Here is a 16051-nt window from a genome sequence, read left to right as displayed (position 1 = left end):
TCGATTTTTCACCGTATACAGTAAGGGAATTTACTGTTAGCCAATTAACAGGTTTTTACCGGAGCATTTTTAGACTTTTACCATTAAAATTAAGATCATTACAGTGCAGTTCTCTTCTTGGAGTTAGTGTACCTTCACGAGGAGGCGTTCTTCTTCCATCTCCTCTTGCTGATCTGGGATCAACTGCTTTAGTCTGGCCCGTAGCTCATCCAGGCGCTGGGCCTGATCTGCTAGTCTGATCTCACAGGTCTCCCACTTCTGTAAAATAATAAATAAATAAATAAAAAACATATGCAATAGAAGCTGCTATAATGCTCTGACATGTTCTTGATTTAATATTGTATCTGTAAGCCTCTTTGTTTTGGTATGGGCTTGACCAGAGTTCTTATCAGTCAGGGAAAGCCAAAAATAATGCAGAGAAAACAATGAAAGCTTATGGATATGTCAAGGTAGAACTGAACACACAAACATATGGACAGGTGTCCAGATATCCACTGTGGAAGGTCAGTGTGCACTACATCAGACCAATGTCTCAGATCAGATACAAATGAGAAGTTAAGCCAACACTAAGGGCAATAAAAACACCATACATACATGCACAAACACACACACACACACACACACACACACACGTGTGGGGTTATCAAAACACACACAGATCTACATGTTACTACTGTACTGTACTGCACTGGAATACAAGCTCACTGCTCCAAACACATGTGTCCACACAAGACACAACTCACATACAGTATAATACATGTAAAACCCTATTATAATAACACATACTGCACAGAGGAAAGTGCTGTGAACTGGCATTCATTTTATAAGGTGATGAATGAGAAATGAAGACCGACTAGGCCCTGTGAGAAAGAGATAGCAAGGCAGGGAGAGCTGTAAATCCCTAGACAGGCTTTACTGTAAACCCTTGAGCACATGACAAGTGAATGTACTCATGAACACACACATACATTGATTATGTTTTCCATCATGTCTTCATATTATCTGAACTACAATCAAGGTCAACAATAGATGAGGAACTGAGAAACAGACAGATAGCAACAGACAGACAAATAGACATACAGACAAACAGATAGATAGATAGATAGATAGATAGATAGATAGATAGATAGATAGATAGATAGATAGATGCAGACAGACAGACAGATAGATAGATGCAGACAGACAGACAGACAGATAGAAAGATAGGCAGAAGAGACAGACAGACATAAAGACAGGCAGGGAGACAGATGGATGGATGAACATTTTATGACTTATTGTCCTGCATGACACGCATAAAGACTTTTCAGGTCAGGAATACTGATATTAAAATGAATGTGCTTGTGTGTGTGTGTGTGTGTGTGTGTGTGTGTGTGTAAATGTCTGATCTGGATTAGTCCAGCTGTGGAATCAAAGGGAATGTGGGTCAAACTCAGCTGGACTCATTCCTGCACAAAACCAACATAATACATAATACAGCATCACCTTTTTCTACACACAAAAATACACACAATCCAACATTTTGTGTTGTCCTGTAACTTTCTGGACTGGGAGCATGTAATGGCGGAGTTTATTCCTGGTGAAATGAAACACTTTTTAGACGCGTCCATAAAGGGATGGACAGTTAACAGGCTCTGAGCAGGTGTTAATCAGGGTAACAATCCATGACCTGCTATTTCCATCTAAATCAAATCATAAAAACTCCAATGGCAGGTTTCACTTTGCTGGAGCTGTTTTGTTATATAAACTTTACCCTCATAAATGCTGATATGCAGATATGATATCTGGAATCTAGAAAAAACTTTTCTATTTGTTTGTGATTACTAGATAAGGATAATGATTCCACTAACAAAGATACATTTCTAGATGATCAAATATGTCCCAGCTAAGCATCAAACTAATTTAAATATATGTATATTGTATATACAAATTAAGGACTTTTCAATTACTTTTTAACAATTACTTTCCCTGGTTTGGAATTCACAATTTAAAAATTCCCTAATATTTCCAAATTTCCATGATCATAAGAACCCTGTTCTGGAATCAAGTCTGATCACACAAACCCACTCACTTGGCTTTATGGATTTCCCATGTGACCTTTGACCTTGAAAATAAGGATAAGGATAAATATTGCTGGGTGGCAACAGGATGTCTATAGAGCTAAGCAATAAAACACAAGAGTTAGCTCATTCAAAGGTCCTATTTCACACCTAAACAAACCATCTTACCTTTATGATGTCAGATGTGAGTGTTTTTCTTTTTCCCAGCATGCACTGGCATTGCTCCCAATCCTCCTGCAGAGCAGCCAGGTCTGTCTGCAGCTGCATCTGCGTCTGCGTGTCACTCACTGAGAACAGCTGCCTGCCTACCTCCATCACACACAGATATGCAGAGATCGACCTTTGAAACAACAGCTCTGTTCGCTTTACACAGGAACAGAGAGAGAGAGAGGGGAGGGAGAGAGTGAAGGGGAGAGAAAGAAAAAAGAGAGAGAGATGGTGAAACAAATAAAAAACAAACTGAATCTTTTTTGTCATTGCCAATTTTGCAAGCTAATGTTTCAGTACATCATTATAGTATAGAGAATAAATCAATTCATTAAAAAAACAACAACAACAACAAACAAGAAAATCTACGATGTAAAATGAATAAGAAATATTTCAAGGGAAATAATCAAGTTTTTGAGAATTATTACCAGAAGAGATAACTGCTAAACTTTAAATGGATAAAAATGGATAGAAATGTATATGCAATGTTTTAGGTGTAGATCTATATATGCACCACTGTTAAAAAGTTAAGGGTCAGTAAAATTTAAAGAAATGTTGGCAAGGGTGCATTAAATTGATCAAAGTGACAGTTATAATCTATATAACTAAGATATCTATTTTTTTTTAAAACACAGTTTCCACAAAATATCGAGCAGCACAACTGTTTTCAACATTGATAATAATAAGAAATCATGTTAGAAGACTGGATTAATGGCTGCTGAAAATTCAGCTTTGTCACCACAGGAATAAATAACATTTTAAAATATATTAACATAGAAAACAGTTATTTTTAATTGTAATATTTCACAAAATTACTGTGTTTTACTGTATTTACTGTATTTCTGATCAAATAAATGGTGAGCATAAGAGACTTCTTTCAAAAACAATTAAAAAAATCAGTGCATATACTTTGTATTCATCATTGATGATAGTGATATTTAAAAATCATCTTGTTACCTTCAGATCATCCAGCAAGAGGCACAGCTGCAGGACGCTACAGTGGGTGGGACTGGTAGGGGACAGAAGTGTGTGTGTGAGTGTGAGAAGTTTGCGGAGTTTGTGCATTGTGTGTGTATAAAGGTGCCATTGCTGTATGAGCCCTTCCACTAGAGCACGCCGTTGGGCCGCTCTCTGCACCGCCCCCTGCCAGTGCTCTCTCAGCTGGGACAGTTTTAACAGGAAGTCGCTCCTGAGGGCACACGCAGGGTGGTTAGTAAAACGGTTGAATTTCAAAAGATAACTTACAAGTAATCACTGTGAGTATATATGAGAGCAGGACATTTTTTAAAATGTGTTTATGATGAAATTATAAAATACAGTATTACACTACCATTCAAAAGTTTGGAGTCAAAAACAGTAATATTGTAATATATTTTCAAATGTATTATTTCAAAACTTCAAACATGTTCTATTATAATATATTTTAAATGTAATTTATTTCTTTAATGGCTACATTTTCAGCGTCATTACTCCAGTCATTTGGTGCACAAGATATCTTGCTTATACTTATTATCAATGCTGATAACAGCTGTATTTGTGTGGAAACCATGAAACATAAATGGAAATAAAAATCACAAAATAAAAATCTTATGTAATATTTTCTAATAAATGTTTTTACTATGACTTTTTGATCAATTTAATGCATCCTTGCTGAACTAAAAAGTATTCATTAATTCAATTAATTTCTTCAAACTGTTGAACGGTAGTGTATGTCACAAGCAGAGCTCAAAAAGCAATACAAGATCATATTAAACAATGCATAGAAACATGCAGAGAATCGTCACCTGTCCTCCACATCTCCCTTTTGCAACAGGAGGAGAGATTCACTGATCACAGAGTGAAGGATCTGATGGCCTAAAGACAACTCAGCCTGAAAACACTAGAAGAGAAGGAGAGAAAAAGATAGATTTTTATGCGTTTCTCGGATGATCTATGATCCATATGAGCAGCATTTAAGTGTGATTGTTGTACCTGGTGCGTGCATTGCTGTTCTCTTAGTCCAGGGTAAGTTGATGCAATTTCTACAGCTAAACTGTCCTCCATGCGCTGTAGGAAAGCCAGCCAGCTCTCACATCTCTGCTCGAAGCTCTGCCGATGGAGAGAGGCTGCCTGCAACTCACTAAACACACATAATATACACATATTAACACAGAGTAAACACGCAATACCTTGTATATTGGACCTGATACTAGCATGATATTAGTCTCAGTGTTGGGGCTAACGCATTACAAGCAACGCGAGTTAGGTGATCAGACTATTTATTCCAACTAAAGTAACGAATTACTTTTAAACCTACAGAAAAATATATGAGTCACTTTGTTTTCCCATTTATAGACTGACACCTCTCCTGTCCCCATTTTGAGAGAAATCGGGAGTAAGTGCAGAGGCGTTGTGTGCGCTGTGTGAACATGTAGTTCTAAACTAAATGTGACCATGCATTACTCATCTCACCTCCACAAATACTGTGTAAACACTTTATGTATTTAATCTCACTTTATTAACCCATGTCTTTGCTGCTGACCTTCAATGATCAAATTAAACCATACAAATCAGCACAAAAAAAAAGGTCATTATTATTGCTGAATTAAGAGTTGAACTTTCTTCTGCAATCTAGATTGGCAGCACAGCTGTGAGGTTTGTTTGAGCTGAGCCCTCTACTGTACACGCATTAATTTGCATTTCCTTCAGCCTGAGGCTTATTAATTTCACTTTTGGTGTGAAAGGGCTTTTTCATTTGGGCTTTTTTGATATTAAAAAACAAACAAGCAAGGCCAGCCCAGGTGACCTTGCCCAGCCCAGCCAAAGTAACGTAACTAACGCAACTAGCTACTTTTTTAGGAAGCAATGCAATATTGTATTGCATTACTTTTAAAAGTAATTTTCCCAACACTTAGTCTCACCTGCACTTCTCCTGAGCATGTGCCGAGGCCTGTGCCCACTTCCTGTTGAGGTGCTGTAGCTTCTGTGTCATGGGGTCACTAAGGGTCAACCTGTAGCTGAGTGTGTTTAGTAGATCCAGATCAGGAGAGAGAGAACTGATCTCCATCAGACCCAACTGTAGACGAGGTAACACAGAAACCCTCAATACTGGGGATGTCTTCAATAAAAGGATGTTAGTGAGTTACGCGTTTGAGAGTTTATCACCTGAGATATGTCTGTGTGTTCACTGTACATCCTTTGCTTGCTTTCCCACTGTTGTAATTGTGTTTCGAGGGACTGGTATAGCCTTTCAAATTCCTGAAATTGCTCAAGATCCTCCTGGACACACACAAATAGTTTCAATTGAAGGAACAGTTAACAGTGACCTTTATGTCTTCAGAAGACAGACTACTATTATGGTCATTTTATGCCGCTATTATGGTGTTTTTGATCATGAATCTATGCAAATTTTGTGTTCAGTGGAAAAAATAAGAGGAGATGGGTTTGGAACAACGTGAACTATTCTTTAAACACTTCCAGGCTTATTAAAACACAGATGTTAATGTGTATGAGTCTTACCTGCATGTGTTCAATTCGTCCTTTCAGAGTCTGTTCTAACTGCAGGTAACCTCGTGTTAACAAACGACATTCTGATCTGATGAAAACAGCATCTTCATCATCCACCTGTTCAATCAGATCTTTAGACGCTTCAAGCATTTCATGAACATCAGTCTGCAGAGTCTCCGAACCTTTCTGTAACATCTAAGAGAAGAAAATAAGGACAATGAGAGACAGTGTGTGAAATACTTTAGTGGAGTCCAAAAGACTTTTGCATTCTTTCTTGTATATTATTACAATTTTACAATTATAATGATTATTTGATTATTGACCTAGAAGTAGTGCAGAATCATTTCTTCTTTGTTTTACATCATAACAGTTTTTTTTTTTTTAAATACCAATGATTTAAAAATGTATTGTGGTCTGAAACTTTTTGGACCCCACTTTAGTTTGAATTATTTTATAGTTATAGTTTAAAAAAAAAAAATTAATGAATGGTTGTCTGTGAATTTGCATTGTACTCACAGTCTTCATCTCTGCGATGCTGTGTGTGAGTTGTTTATTGTCAGCAGGTGTATTGTTGTGCATAGCAAGCTGTTCTCTGTGGCGTTGGAGCTGCTCTGAGCAGGTGCTTCTCATATCCGAGTATCTCTGCCACACCTTCAGAAGGCTGTGTGACCTCTTCAAGGTGTGTATGACCTTTTCCTTCATCTCTGACCACCTAGAGGGCAACACACAGGTGAATGAGCTTGAACATTCACATACACATTCACATTGTTTTGCTAGAGATGTGTGAAGTTTAACCTTGCTTTTTCTTTTTCTAGGTGCTCAGATAATATCTGGGCAGAGTCTGTGCTAATTCCACCAATAAGGACTGATGTTGTCTTGTTAAGATCCTCCCATTGTCTGTCACTCTCCTCTGTGTCAGCTTTTAAGACCTGTGATTATATATCATAAAAAAATAATTAACTAATACAATCAAATATAACATCATGGCCCGGTTTCACAGACAGGGCTTAGATTAAGCCAGGATTAGGCCTTAATTTAATTTAAATAGCTTTAATAAACATGCCTTACAAAAAAAAATCATTAACGTTACTGGTGTGCATCTTGCGAGACAAAACAATGGCACTGAAATATTTTAAGATATAGCTATCAATGCAAGTTGCTTTCAGTAAAAACAGCTCAAACAGCATTTAAGAGTAAGTTTATACGACAACGATATGCTTAAAACGGAGAAGTTTTTTCTTTGAGATTTCCGCGTACAGACACCATTATACGAAAATAAAATGAACGGCCAAAACGCATAAAAAGTTTTACGTTTTTAGTTGAAAATGGTGTGGTGTAAACAGCCCCAGGGCCACTTTTTATAAGTTTTGACCGGTTATTTACACGACAAACATTTTGGGAGCCTGAAAACGCAAACTTTTAAAAACACGTTTCAAAGTGGAAGTTTTTGAAAAAGGTCTCCGTGACCGTTCAAAGTTAAACCATAGATACGGATATCTATGGTGTAAACAACAAAAACGCGAATCTCTGAAGATGACGTAAATCACATGCGTATTACGTGTTCAGTCTATAGTGTTTCATCGCCATCTAATGGCCTTGGCCTGGCAGCAGATTACGGGGTTTTTAGCAAGGGGGTAATCCATAGACCGGAAGTTGAAGCCGGCCGGGTGCCGCCATCTTGTAGCAGAACTTCACTTGCGTTAGCATTTCCATTGACTCCCATTCATTTTGGCGTCGCTTTGACAGCGAATAACTTTACATCTGAGGCGTTTAAAGACTCCATTTGTCCATTATTTATTTCTAAAGAAACACGACAATGTATACAGAGCTCCATTACCTTCTATGTTACATTATGGCCCCGTAGAAACAGATTTAGTAAAAATAGGCTAACGATTGCGTCATAACCACTCGACTCTCTGTCGCGCTGTACAGAAATTACCGTACAGACAGGAGGAGAAGCTCGCAGGCAATCGGGGGGACGTCCCGTCAAGAGAGAAGCCCATAGATAATGAGTCCATAAAAGCAACGGAATACTTACTCCTGCTCACTCACGCCAAAGAACTCTTTGCTCAAGTTCCCCGTCTCTGCAAGATTAACGTTGGCAATTTTCACGCACAGCTACTAGAAGATTAACGTCTGTCAGACAGGTTGCTCACGTCATCAAGCTTAGTTTGAGTCGGTTTGAGTCTGCGCGTCAGGAACGGAAGTGCTCAAAAATCGCTAAAAATGGGCTTCAACTGTCTCAACTGAGTCCCAATGAGATGGCTCTGTCCACTTCTTATACTGTCTATGGTTTTTAGTCATTTTTGTGGACCCGTTTTGACAATGGTGTCGTCTGTACGCGGAAACCCCAAAGGAAAAACGTTTCCGTTAAGCATATCATCGTGTACCCGTCTGGCATAATATGTCATCATACTGTCTGTAACCAATTAGAAATATCTTAGAAATGAAAAACTGTGATTGATTGACAGCACCTGTAGCTTATCAATGTTGTTCTGGAGGGCGGAGAGGGAGGGCAGAGGGGCGTGGTGATACTCTAGTGATTGGCAGATCCTCATTGTGTTTACAGTTGCCTGGCTCCTCCTACTTTCAAACTGAGACCACACCTTACACAGCTCCCTCAGGGTATTTCCAAGACCTTTACTCTAAAAAAATGTACAAACTATTATTAAATTCCTTATTAAAGTTAAACATACACCCAAATGACAGTTTTGTTTTGAGTCACAGGAAGTTTCTGACTCTATACCTGTTGAGAAAGATATGTCAAAGACTGTGAGAGCTTTTGAGCTTTTGAGAGAAAGTCTTTATCCCTGTCCTCTTCATCAGTGGTAAATCTCCTCTTTTCCAGCTCAGTAAGTTCAGTGAATTTGTCCTTCAATTTTTCCCCCAGTTCCTGAAAATGAGAAAAGATTACTCTAAAATGTAATTTAAATATATTTAAATCAAAACTGAAACGCTTTTAAAATGTTTTTACTTTTTAGTCATCATGAAATCAAAATTGCACACAATATGCACACCATTTATTATAAATGATTTATTCATGCATATAATTTTTTTTTTTTTTTAAATCATGTGCCCTCATAATCTTTAACAAAATAACTTTCCCTCCCTCTTGCAGAGACATCTCATCTCTGACTCTGATGATGTGTTTACTGGCGTAAAGGCGGGACAACCTGTCACTCATATGACATCCTAACCATCCAATCAATTCCCGATGCATGGACAAAAATCAAGTCCTGTCCTACATTTTTTCCTTAAGCCCGTTTCACTCAGATATATATCACAATCGGGAGGAAAAGACTATTGCAACTTCTGTTTCATGCAGACTTATCATCATAATCAGTTTCCACAACCAGAAAATATCAGCGACTCACTTCACATTCCTTCAGGCTCCTCTCAGCAAATGAGCGACTGATGGGTCTCTCAGCCAATCGCATCCATTGTTTTTGACCTTTGACCCAGCACTGCAGGAGGTGTAGTTTGTTATCTCGCTCTGCACTTATCCTCACCTGTTCTTCAACATGTAGAATCTGTGAAATACATTCAAATATATGTTAATCTGTGTTGGTTACCTGTGTATTTTTTACTAATAAACTTAATAAAGTCACCTGTATTTTCAGGTGAGCCTGTAGAGTAAGCCAACGCAGACTGACATGTCCCAGGCTTTCAGCAAACGCAGTGTGTTTGTACCTGCAGGTGTGAGAGTCAAAACCGACCTGCTTCAGCTCACACTGATTAATAAAGTCAACAGACATCTGCTGACATGCCATCTCTCTCTTCATTCCCTGGACAGAGAGAAAATAAGAAAGACCACATTGAAATTTTGTTGAAAGTTTCTGAAAGTTAAAACTACATTGCCATCAATAAATAAAATAAATAAAATGTGTTCTTTCAAAAATCGTCTGTAAACTGTTATATCTATATTCAGAAAAGGAAGAGTAAAATAAAGTAAATAGAGAAAGTGAGAGAAAAAGTTAATTACTCTTGTTTAATGTTAAGCCTTCATAATTCATTCTTTTTTGTATTTGCTGAGTGTTACTTTCTAGATTTTACTTTGTACTTAATTTACACTTTTTTAGCTGCAAACGCTTTGGTGATGCAAATTTGCAGTTTTGTCATATCAGTAAAGCAAAATTAACTGAAAACAAAAAAGAGAATTACATTTTCATGATCATTTTTTTTTTTGTTACTTTCATAATGTTTTCCTTTGTGTTATTTACTGACTGCTTTTTATAAGAGTAGTCTGCATTAATTTAATTAAATTTTTTGTTTAATTTTATATTAGTACTCCTTAGCTCTGTTTATATTGCAAACACTTTGGAAATACAAATATATGTTTTGTCATGCTAATAAACCACAATAAATTGAAAATGCTCAGAAAAACATAAGGAATTCATTTATTTTGTTGATTCATAATATTTTCCTTTTTGTTACATTTTGTACTTTATTTTACTATAATTAATTACTGATTTTTAGTTACTTTTATATATTTTTCCACTTATATTTGCTGGTCGTTTATTTTCAATTTGTTATTCTTAAAAATAAAATAATAATCAGTTATTTTTGGACTGTTATTTCATTTAGCATAAAAAAAAATCCAAACCAAAGATGATCTATTTTATTTGTTACTGAAATTATTGATCGAGAGAACAATGTACCTGATATGTTCTGAGCAGGTGTGTGAGCTCTGCGGCGGTAAATGTGCTGTGACCCTCTCGTTCAGCCGCCTGTAACCTGTTCTCAGCACCTGTAATCCAGCCACACACATCAGCCAGCAGCCCTTCAGGAGACAGGCTCTCCACCACACTCTGAGAGAGAGAGAGCACAGAGACAGATGAGAGTGATAGACAGATGTGCAGAGAATAGAGAAGATAGAAAACCGTGGAGCCAGGTGAGGGGTGACACATGTAATCAAAGAAGAAAAAGCGGATGAGCACAAGAAAGAGAGCCTCATAAAGGATGAAAAAAGGACAGAGACTATTCCTCACAGATTTCATCAGCTGCTGAGTGATAGAGGGAATCATGGCTGCATGACCTTCATGAGAAACTTTTATAACTGATCTTCCAAACTAAAGAACACAACTCACAGATATGTATTTTTCAACCATCGAGGGAACAGCTTGTAATGATGCAGTACATGCTATAATTTCAGACAAATTGAAGTACAGACTAAAATGTACCTGGTGCAGTCTCTGTTGGACGGTGGGTATGTGTGTCTGTATCTCCACCCAGTCTTGCTCCACCTGAGACAGCTGGGACTGTAGAGTCAGAAGAACAGGGGACAGAACCATCTCTTGTTTTACAGACAAATCAAGTGCAGATGACTTCATTTCCTCAGAGATAACACCTTCATTTGTGATGTTTGCATCTGATCTCTCTGTGGTTGAAAGAGTTTCTTCTGAGATGTTTTGAATAGAGGAAACATTGGTTTCAGAAGGAAAGTCTTCAGGGTCGTTTGAGGTGAGATTGCCAGTTTCACTCGGCTCTAGGTCTTCAGAGATTGTTGTATTTCCAGAGGGAGTTGATGTTCTTGGAGCACTAGAGCTTCTGCTGATCTTCTGTGTTTTAATGATATGTTCTCTTTCACCGAGCAACAGGATCAATGATCCAGAACTGATCACTGATGCCTTTAGAGCAGATTTCACCTCCAGCTCCTTAATGAATTCCTGTGTCAAAAACACCGCAACCACTGTTGTTAACGTTAACTAAAACAAAACATATTAAAATTGTATTAATCAATTGAAAAAAGTAAGTGAAATAAAATATGAACAAGAATTTATGAAATAACAACTGCAATAAAATAAGTTGAAGTACTAACATAACTAAAACAATATCTTTTTTTTAAATGAATAAATTAAAACTAAATGGAATTTAGAAAAGATACTATTTTATTCATTAAAAAACACATTTTTGTTTAGGGATTTAAAGCGTTAGTTTTACAATCTCTTTATTAACTTTTTGAAGTGACAAAATTGTAGTTGCGTGGACTGTCAATGGAGGGACAGAAACAGCTCAGATTTCATTCAAATATCTTCATTTGTGTTTAGAAGATGAACGGAAATCTTACGGGTTTGGAACAACATGAGGTTGACTAATTGATGAGAGAATTTTCATTTTTTGGTGAACTAACCCTTTAAAGTAAAATATATACAGTATATATATATATATCCTTTAAATCCTGTAAATGGCCTTCAAGTTTTTAATCACCTTATTGTTCAAAATATTAGAAATTAAAAATGAATGATTAGAATCACTAGTTGACTGACTATGAAGTGATGAAACTGGGAGAGGGTGTCCGCTTCCTGTTCAGCCAAGTTCATGTGATCTCTCCATGCATGCAGGCGTTCTCTGGCTCGTTCTTTCCACTCATTCAAAGCCTCAAAATCGCTATGGTACCTGGAAAAAAAGTACAGTGGTAATATAAAATAGGCCTACTTTGTATTTATCCTCTGTGTCCTTTTCCATCCCTCAGTCCTTCTCCTTCTACACATCTCTCTCTCAATTAAACATTATGACTCAAAATATTGTCATTTTAAAAGCCTGTACAAAAATGATGCATTTTGTTCAAATAAATGGCAAGAATGTTTTGTCAATAGTCAAACTTAAATGTCCCCACAACATTCATCTTTACCTGTTCCAAAGCTTCTTAAGATGGTGGGTGGAGTCTAGTCCTTGCTCCACCCTCCTCTTTAGTGCAGCCAATCGCTGTTCCAGCCTTGCTGTAGACACACCCAATATGTGTACAGGAACAGCGACTTCACTACTAGAAATCTGCTCCTGCTGTCTACGGCCCTCATCCAGAATCAGACCGATACGAGCTCTGTTCTGCTCCAGAACCGCGAACACACTCTATCACGAACAACAAGAAGAATTCAGGGATCTTCAAATATGCCTGCATTCTGATTTAAAAGTATATGTGGGTTAATATACTAAATTTAAGTTTAAACCATTACCTGATACACAGAAATATTCTCGCTGAGCTGCCCTTCAGTTTGGTCCCACAGAGGAGTTATGGGAAGCTGAGTCTCTAACCTCTGCAGCAGTGTTGCTAACCAGGAATGATTTTCATCCCAATGAGTGCAAATCTGAAATACATCAAAGTCTGTATTAAGGGAAGTGTGTTTTAGCTAAAAAAATATAATAAAAGCTGCCATTGTTCGAGTGAATGACCAATTTGACCAGTTCCTTTATTCATCCACTCATCAATCCCATTTGTATGGAAGCTCGTTTCCGCCGCAGAATAAAAAATAAAAAAGGTAATTGCGACTTTTTATCTCACAATTCTGACTTTTTTTCTCACAATTGCGAGTTTACAAATCTATGATATAAAGTCGCAGTTGCAAGTTATAAAGTCAGAATTGCGTAATATAAAGTCAGAAATGCGTGATATAAAGTCGCAATTGCGAGAAATAAAATTGCATGTTTATCTCACAATTCTGACTTAATAATTGCATGTTATAAAGTCAGAGTGAGAAATAAACACGCAATTCTGAGGATTTTTTTTCCCTTAGAATTGGACTTTATAACTCGCAATTGCAACTTTATATCTCACAATTCTGAGAATAGATGAGATATAAACTCTGAGATATAAACTCACAATTGCGTGTTATAAAGTCAGAATTGCGTGATATAAACTGCAATTTATTGTGAGTTTATATAATTCTGACTTTATAAGCAACACGCAATTGCGATTTCATATCTCGCATTTGTAATTTGTAAACTCGCAATTGTGAGATAAAAAGTCGCAATTATCTTTTAAAATGTTTTATTTTGTGGCGGAAACAAGCTTCCATACATTTGTTCGTTAATTTATTCATAAATCCCAGTTTTTTCTTGGTTGATGCAGCTTTCCATTCATAAAAACTATAGGAGTGTCATTCTTCATGATTTCTTGATTCCCTTGATCTGGTACCTGCAGTGCGGAGTGCAGTACAGTGCCAACAGCCTGAGCCTGTTGCAGGGCACTGGACACCTGATGTTCCACCTCAGACACTTCAGTCTCCCAGCCAGAGGAGGCGCTGTCTGGGATCCGCACACTCAGTTGCTGCAGTGTCCGCAGGTGGGCAGCCAGAGATCGGAAAAACACCTGTAGATTTACAAAGTTGCAGAGATGAATGAGGGATTGCAGGCCTTGCTCTGTCTGAAATCATAATGGTGCTATAGTGTGCATGATTCATGTGTACTGTACTGCATGTTAGTTTTTTTGCATTTGTGCTGCTGATAAATTTGTTTTAAGGGCTGTATGTGTGTGTATTTCATAAGAGTGTTTGTATGTGTGTGATATGTTTACCGTGTGTTTGCTGAGGTGTGTCTGGAGTTGTGCTGGATTCCTAAACTCCAGCTGAGAGGTGCAGGCGAGTTTCTCTCTCCCAAGATTCAGGAGCATCAGCAGACCCTTCAGTATTTTTTCAATCATCTGCTGTTGATCGAGACTCCACTGAACAGTTCCACAGCGCTGCTCTAGATCACTCCAAACACTGTCCAAGACCGCCTAAAGAGAGTATATATTATTATGTATATCATTTCTTATTGTAACCAATGTTGAAAACAGTTGTGGTGCTTAATAATTTTTGTGGAAACCATAATACGTTTTTTTCAGGGTTATTTGATGAATAGAAAGTACAAAAGAAGAGCATTTATTTGAAATAGAAATCTTGGTAACACTTTAGATTAGGGAACACATTTTCACTATTAAGTAGTTGCTTATTAGCATGCATATTGACTGTTTATTAGTACGTACACTCACCGGCCACTTTATTAGGTACACCTGTCCAACTGCTCGTTAACACTTAATTTCTAAGCAGCCAATCACATGGCGGCAACTCAGTGCATTTAGGCATGTAGACATGGTCAAGACAATCTCCTGCAGTTCAAACCGAGCATCAGTATGGGGAAGAAAGTTGATTTGAGTGACTTTGAACGTGGCATGATTGTTGGTGCCAGAAGGGCTGGTCTGAGTATTTCAGAAACTGCTAATCTACTGGGATTTTCACGCACAACCATCTCTAGGGTTTACAGAGAATGGTCCGAAAAAGAAAAAACATCCAGTGAGCGGCAGTTCTGTGGGCGGAAATGCCTTGTTGATGCCAGAGGTCAGAGGAGAATGGCCAGACTGGTTCGAGCTGATAGAAGGGCAACAGTGACTGAAATAACCACTCGTTACAACCGAGGTATGCAGCAAAGCATTTGTGAAGCCACAACACGCACAACCTTGAGGCGGATGGGCTACAACAGCAGAAGACTCCACCGGGTACCACTCATCTCCACTACAAATAGGAAAAAGAGGCTACAATTTGCAAGAGCTCACCAAAATTGAACAGTTGAAGACTGGAAAAATGTTGCCTGGTCTGATGAGTCTCGATTTCTGTTGAGACATTCAGATGTTAGAGTCAGAATTTGGCGTAAACAGAATGAGAACATGGAACCATCATGCCTTGTTACCACTGTGCAGGCTGGTGGTGGTGGTGTAATGGTGTGCGGGATGTTTTCCTGGCACACTTTAGGCCCCTTAGTGCCAATTGGGCATCGTTTAAATGCCACGGCCTACCTGAGCATTGTTTCTGACCATGTCCATCCCTTTATGGCCACCATGTACCCATCCTCTGATGGCTACTTCCACCATGTCACAAAGCTCTAATCATTTCAAATTGGTTTCTTGAACATGACAATGAGTTCACTGTACTAAAATGGCCTCCACAGTCACCAGATCTCAACCCAATAGAGCATCTTTGGGATGTGGTGGAACGGGAGATTCGCATCATGGATGTGCAGCCGACAAATCTGCGGCAACTGTGTGATGCCATCATGTCAATATGGACCAAACTCCCTGAGGAATGCTTCCAGCACCTTGTTGAATCTATGCCACGAAGAATTGAGGCAGTTCTGAAGGCAAAAGGGGGTCCAACCCGTTACTAGCATGGGGTACCTAATAAAGTGGCCGGTGAGTGTATACAGCACAAATTAATGCCTTATTTTGCTTGACCATTTTCTACATCCTTTTAACCTAAACATAACCACTACAACAACTACCTTACTAACTATGTCACACTTGCTGTGTATATAATCCAAAAGACAAAAGGAAATGAAAGCAAAAGGAGTTTTAATGAACACGGGAACAGAGTAACACACTAGCATACAATATCAACATCAACGCAAGACAAAGAACTGAAGGAACTGAAGGCTTAAATACACAGGGATGGCAATCAATAGAACAACGAACAGGTGAGGACTAATCAGGAACCATAGTAACAAACAAGTGGCAGGAAAACTGATAACAAAAAAATAAACTAGGTAAAACCAAA

General features: G+C 38.0%; 1 protein-coding gene across 1 annotated transcript in view; it reads right to left on the bottom strand.

Annotated features, from left to right (window-relative positions):
• Positions 1-16051, bottom strand: part of syne2b (spectrin repeat containing, nuclear envelope 2b) — a 132008-nt gene that overhangs the window by 24619 nt on the left and 91338 nt on the right. Inside the window, 21 exon segments of the mRNA XM_056254911.1 lie at positions 133-258; positions 2226-2420; positions 3222-3453; positions 4049-4143; positions 4236-4383; positions 5165-5319; positions 5409-5522; positions 5763-5945; positions 6267-6462; positions 6546-6679; positions 8225-8395; positions 8497-8643; positions 9125-9280; positions 9359-9535; positions 10409-10558; positions 10931-11416; positions 12017-12146; positions 12382-12599; positions 12704-12835; positions 13663-13836; positions 14041-14241. Of these exon segments, the coding sequence (XP_056110886.1) occupies positions 133-258; positions 2226-2420; positions 3222-3453; positions 4049-4143; positions 4236-4383; positions 5165-5319; positions 5409-5522; positions 5763-5945; positions 6267-6462; positions 6546-6679; positions 8225-8395; positions 8497-8643; positions 9125-9280; positions 9359-9535; positions 10409-10558; positions 10931-11416; positions 12017-12146; positions 12382-12599; positions 12704-12835; positions 13663-13836; positions 14041-14241 (3720 nt within the window).

The sequence above is a fragment of the Rhinichthys klamathensis genome, unplaced genomic scaffold (assembly GCF_029890125.1).
Source record: "Rhinichthys klamathensis goyatoka isolate OS25496 unplaced genomic scaffold, OSU_Roscu_1.1 h1tg000115l_1, whole genome shotgun sequence".
Lineage (NCBI taxonomy): Eukaryota > Metazoa > Chordata > Actinopteri > Cypriniformes > Leuciscidae > Rhinichthys > Rhinichthys klamathensis.
The sequence above is the reverse complement of the archived record's forward strand: the minus strand, read 5'-3'. Positions and strand labels throughout refer to the sequence as shown.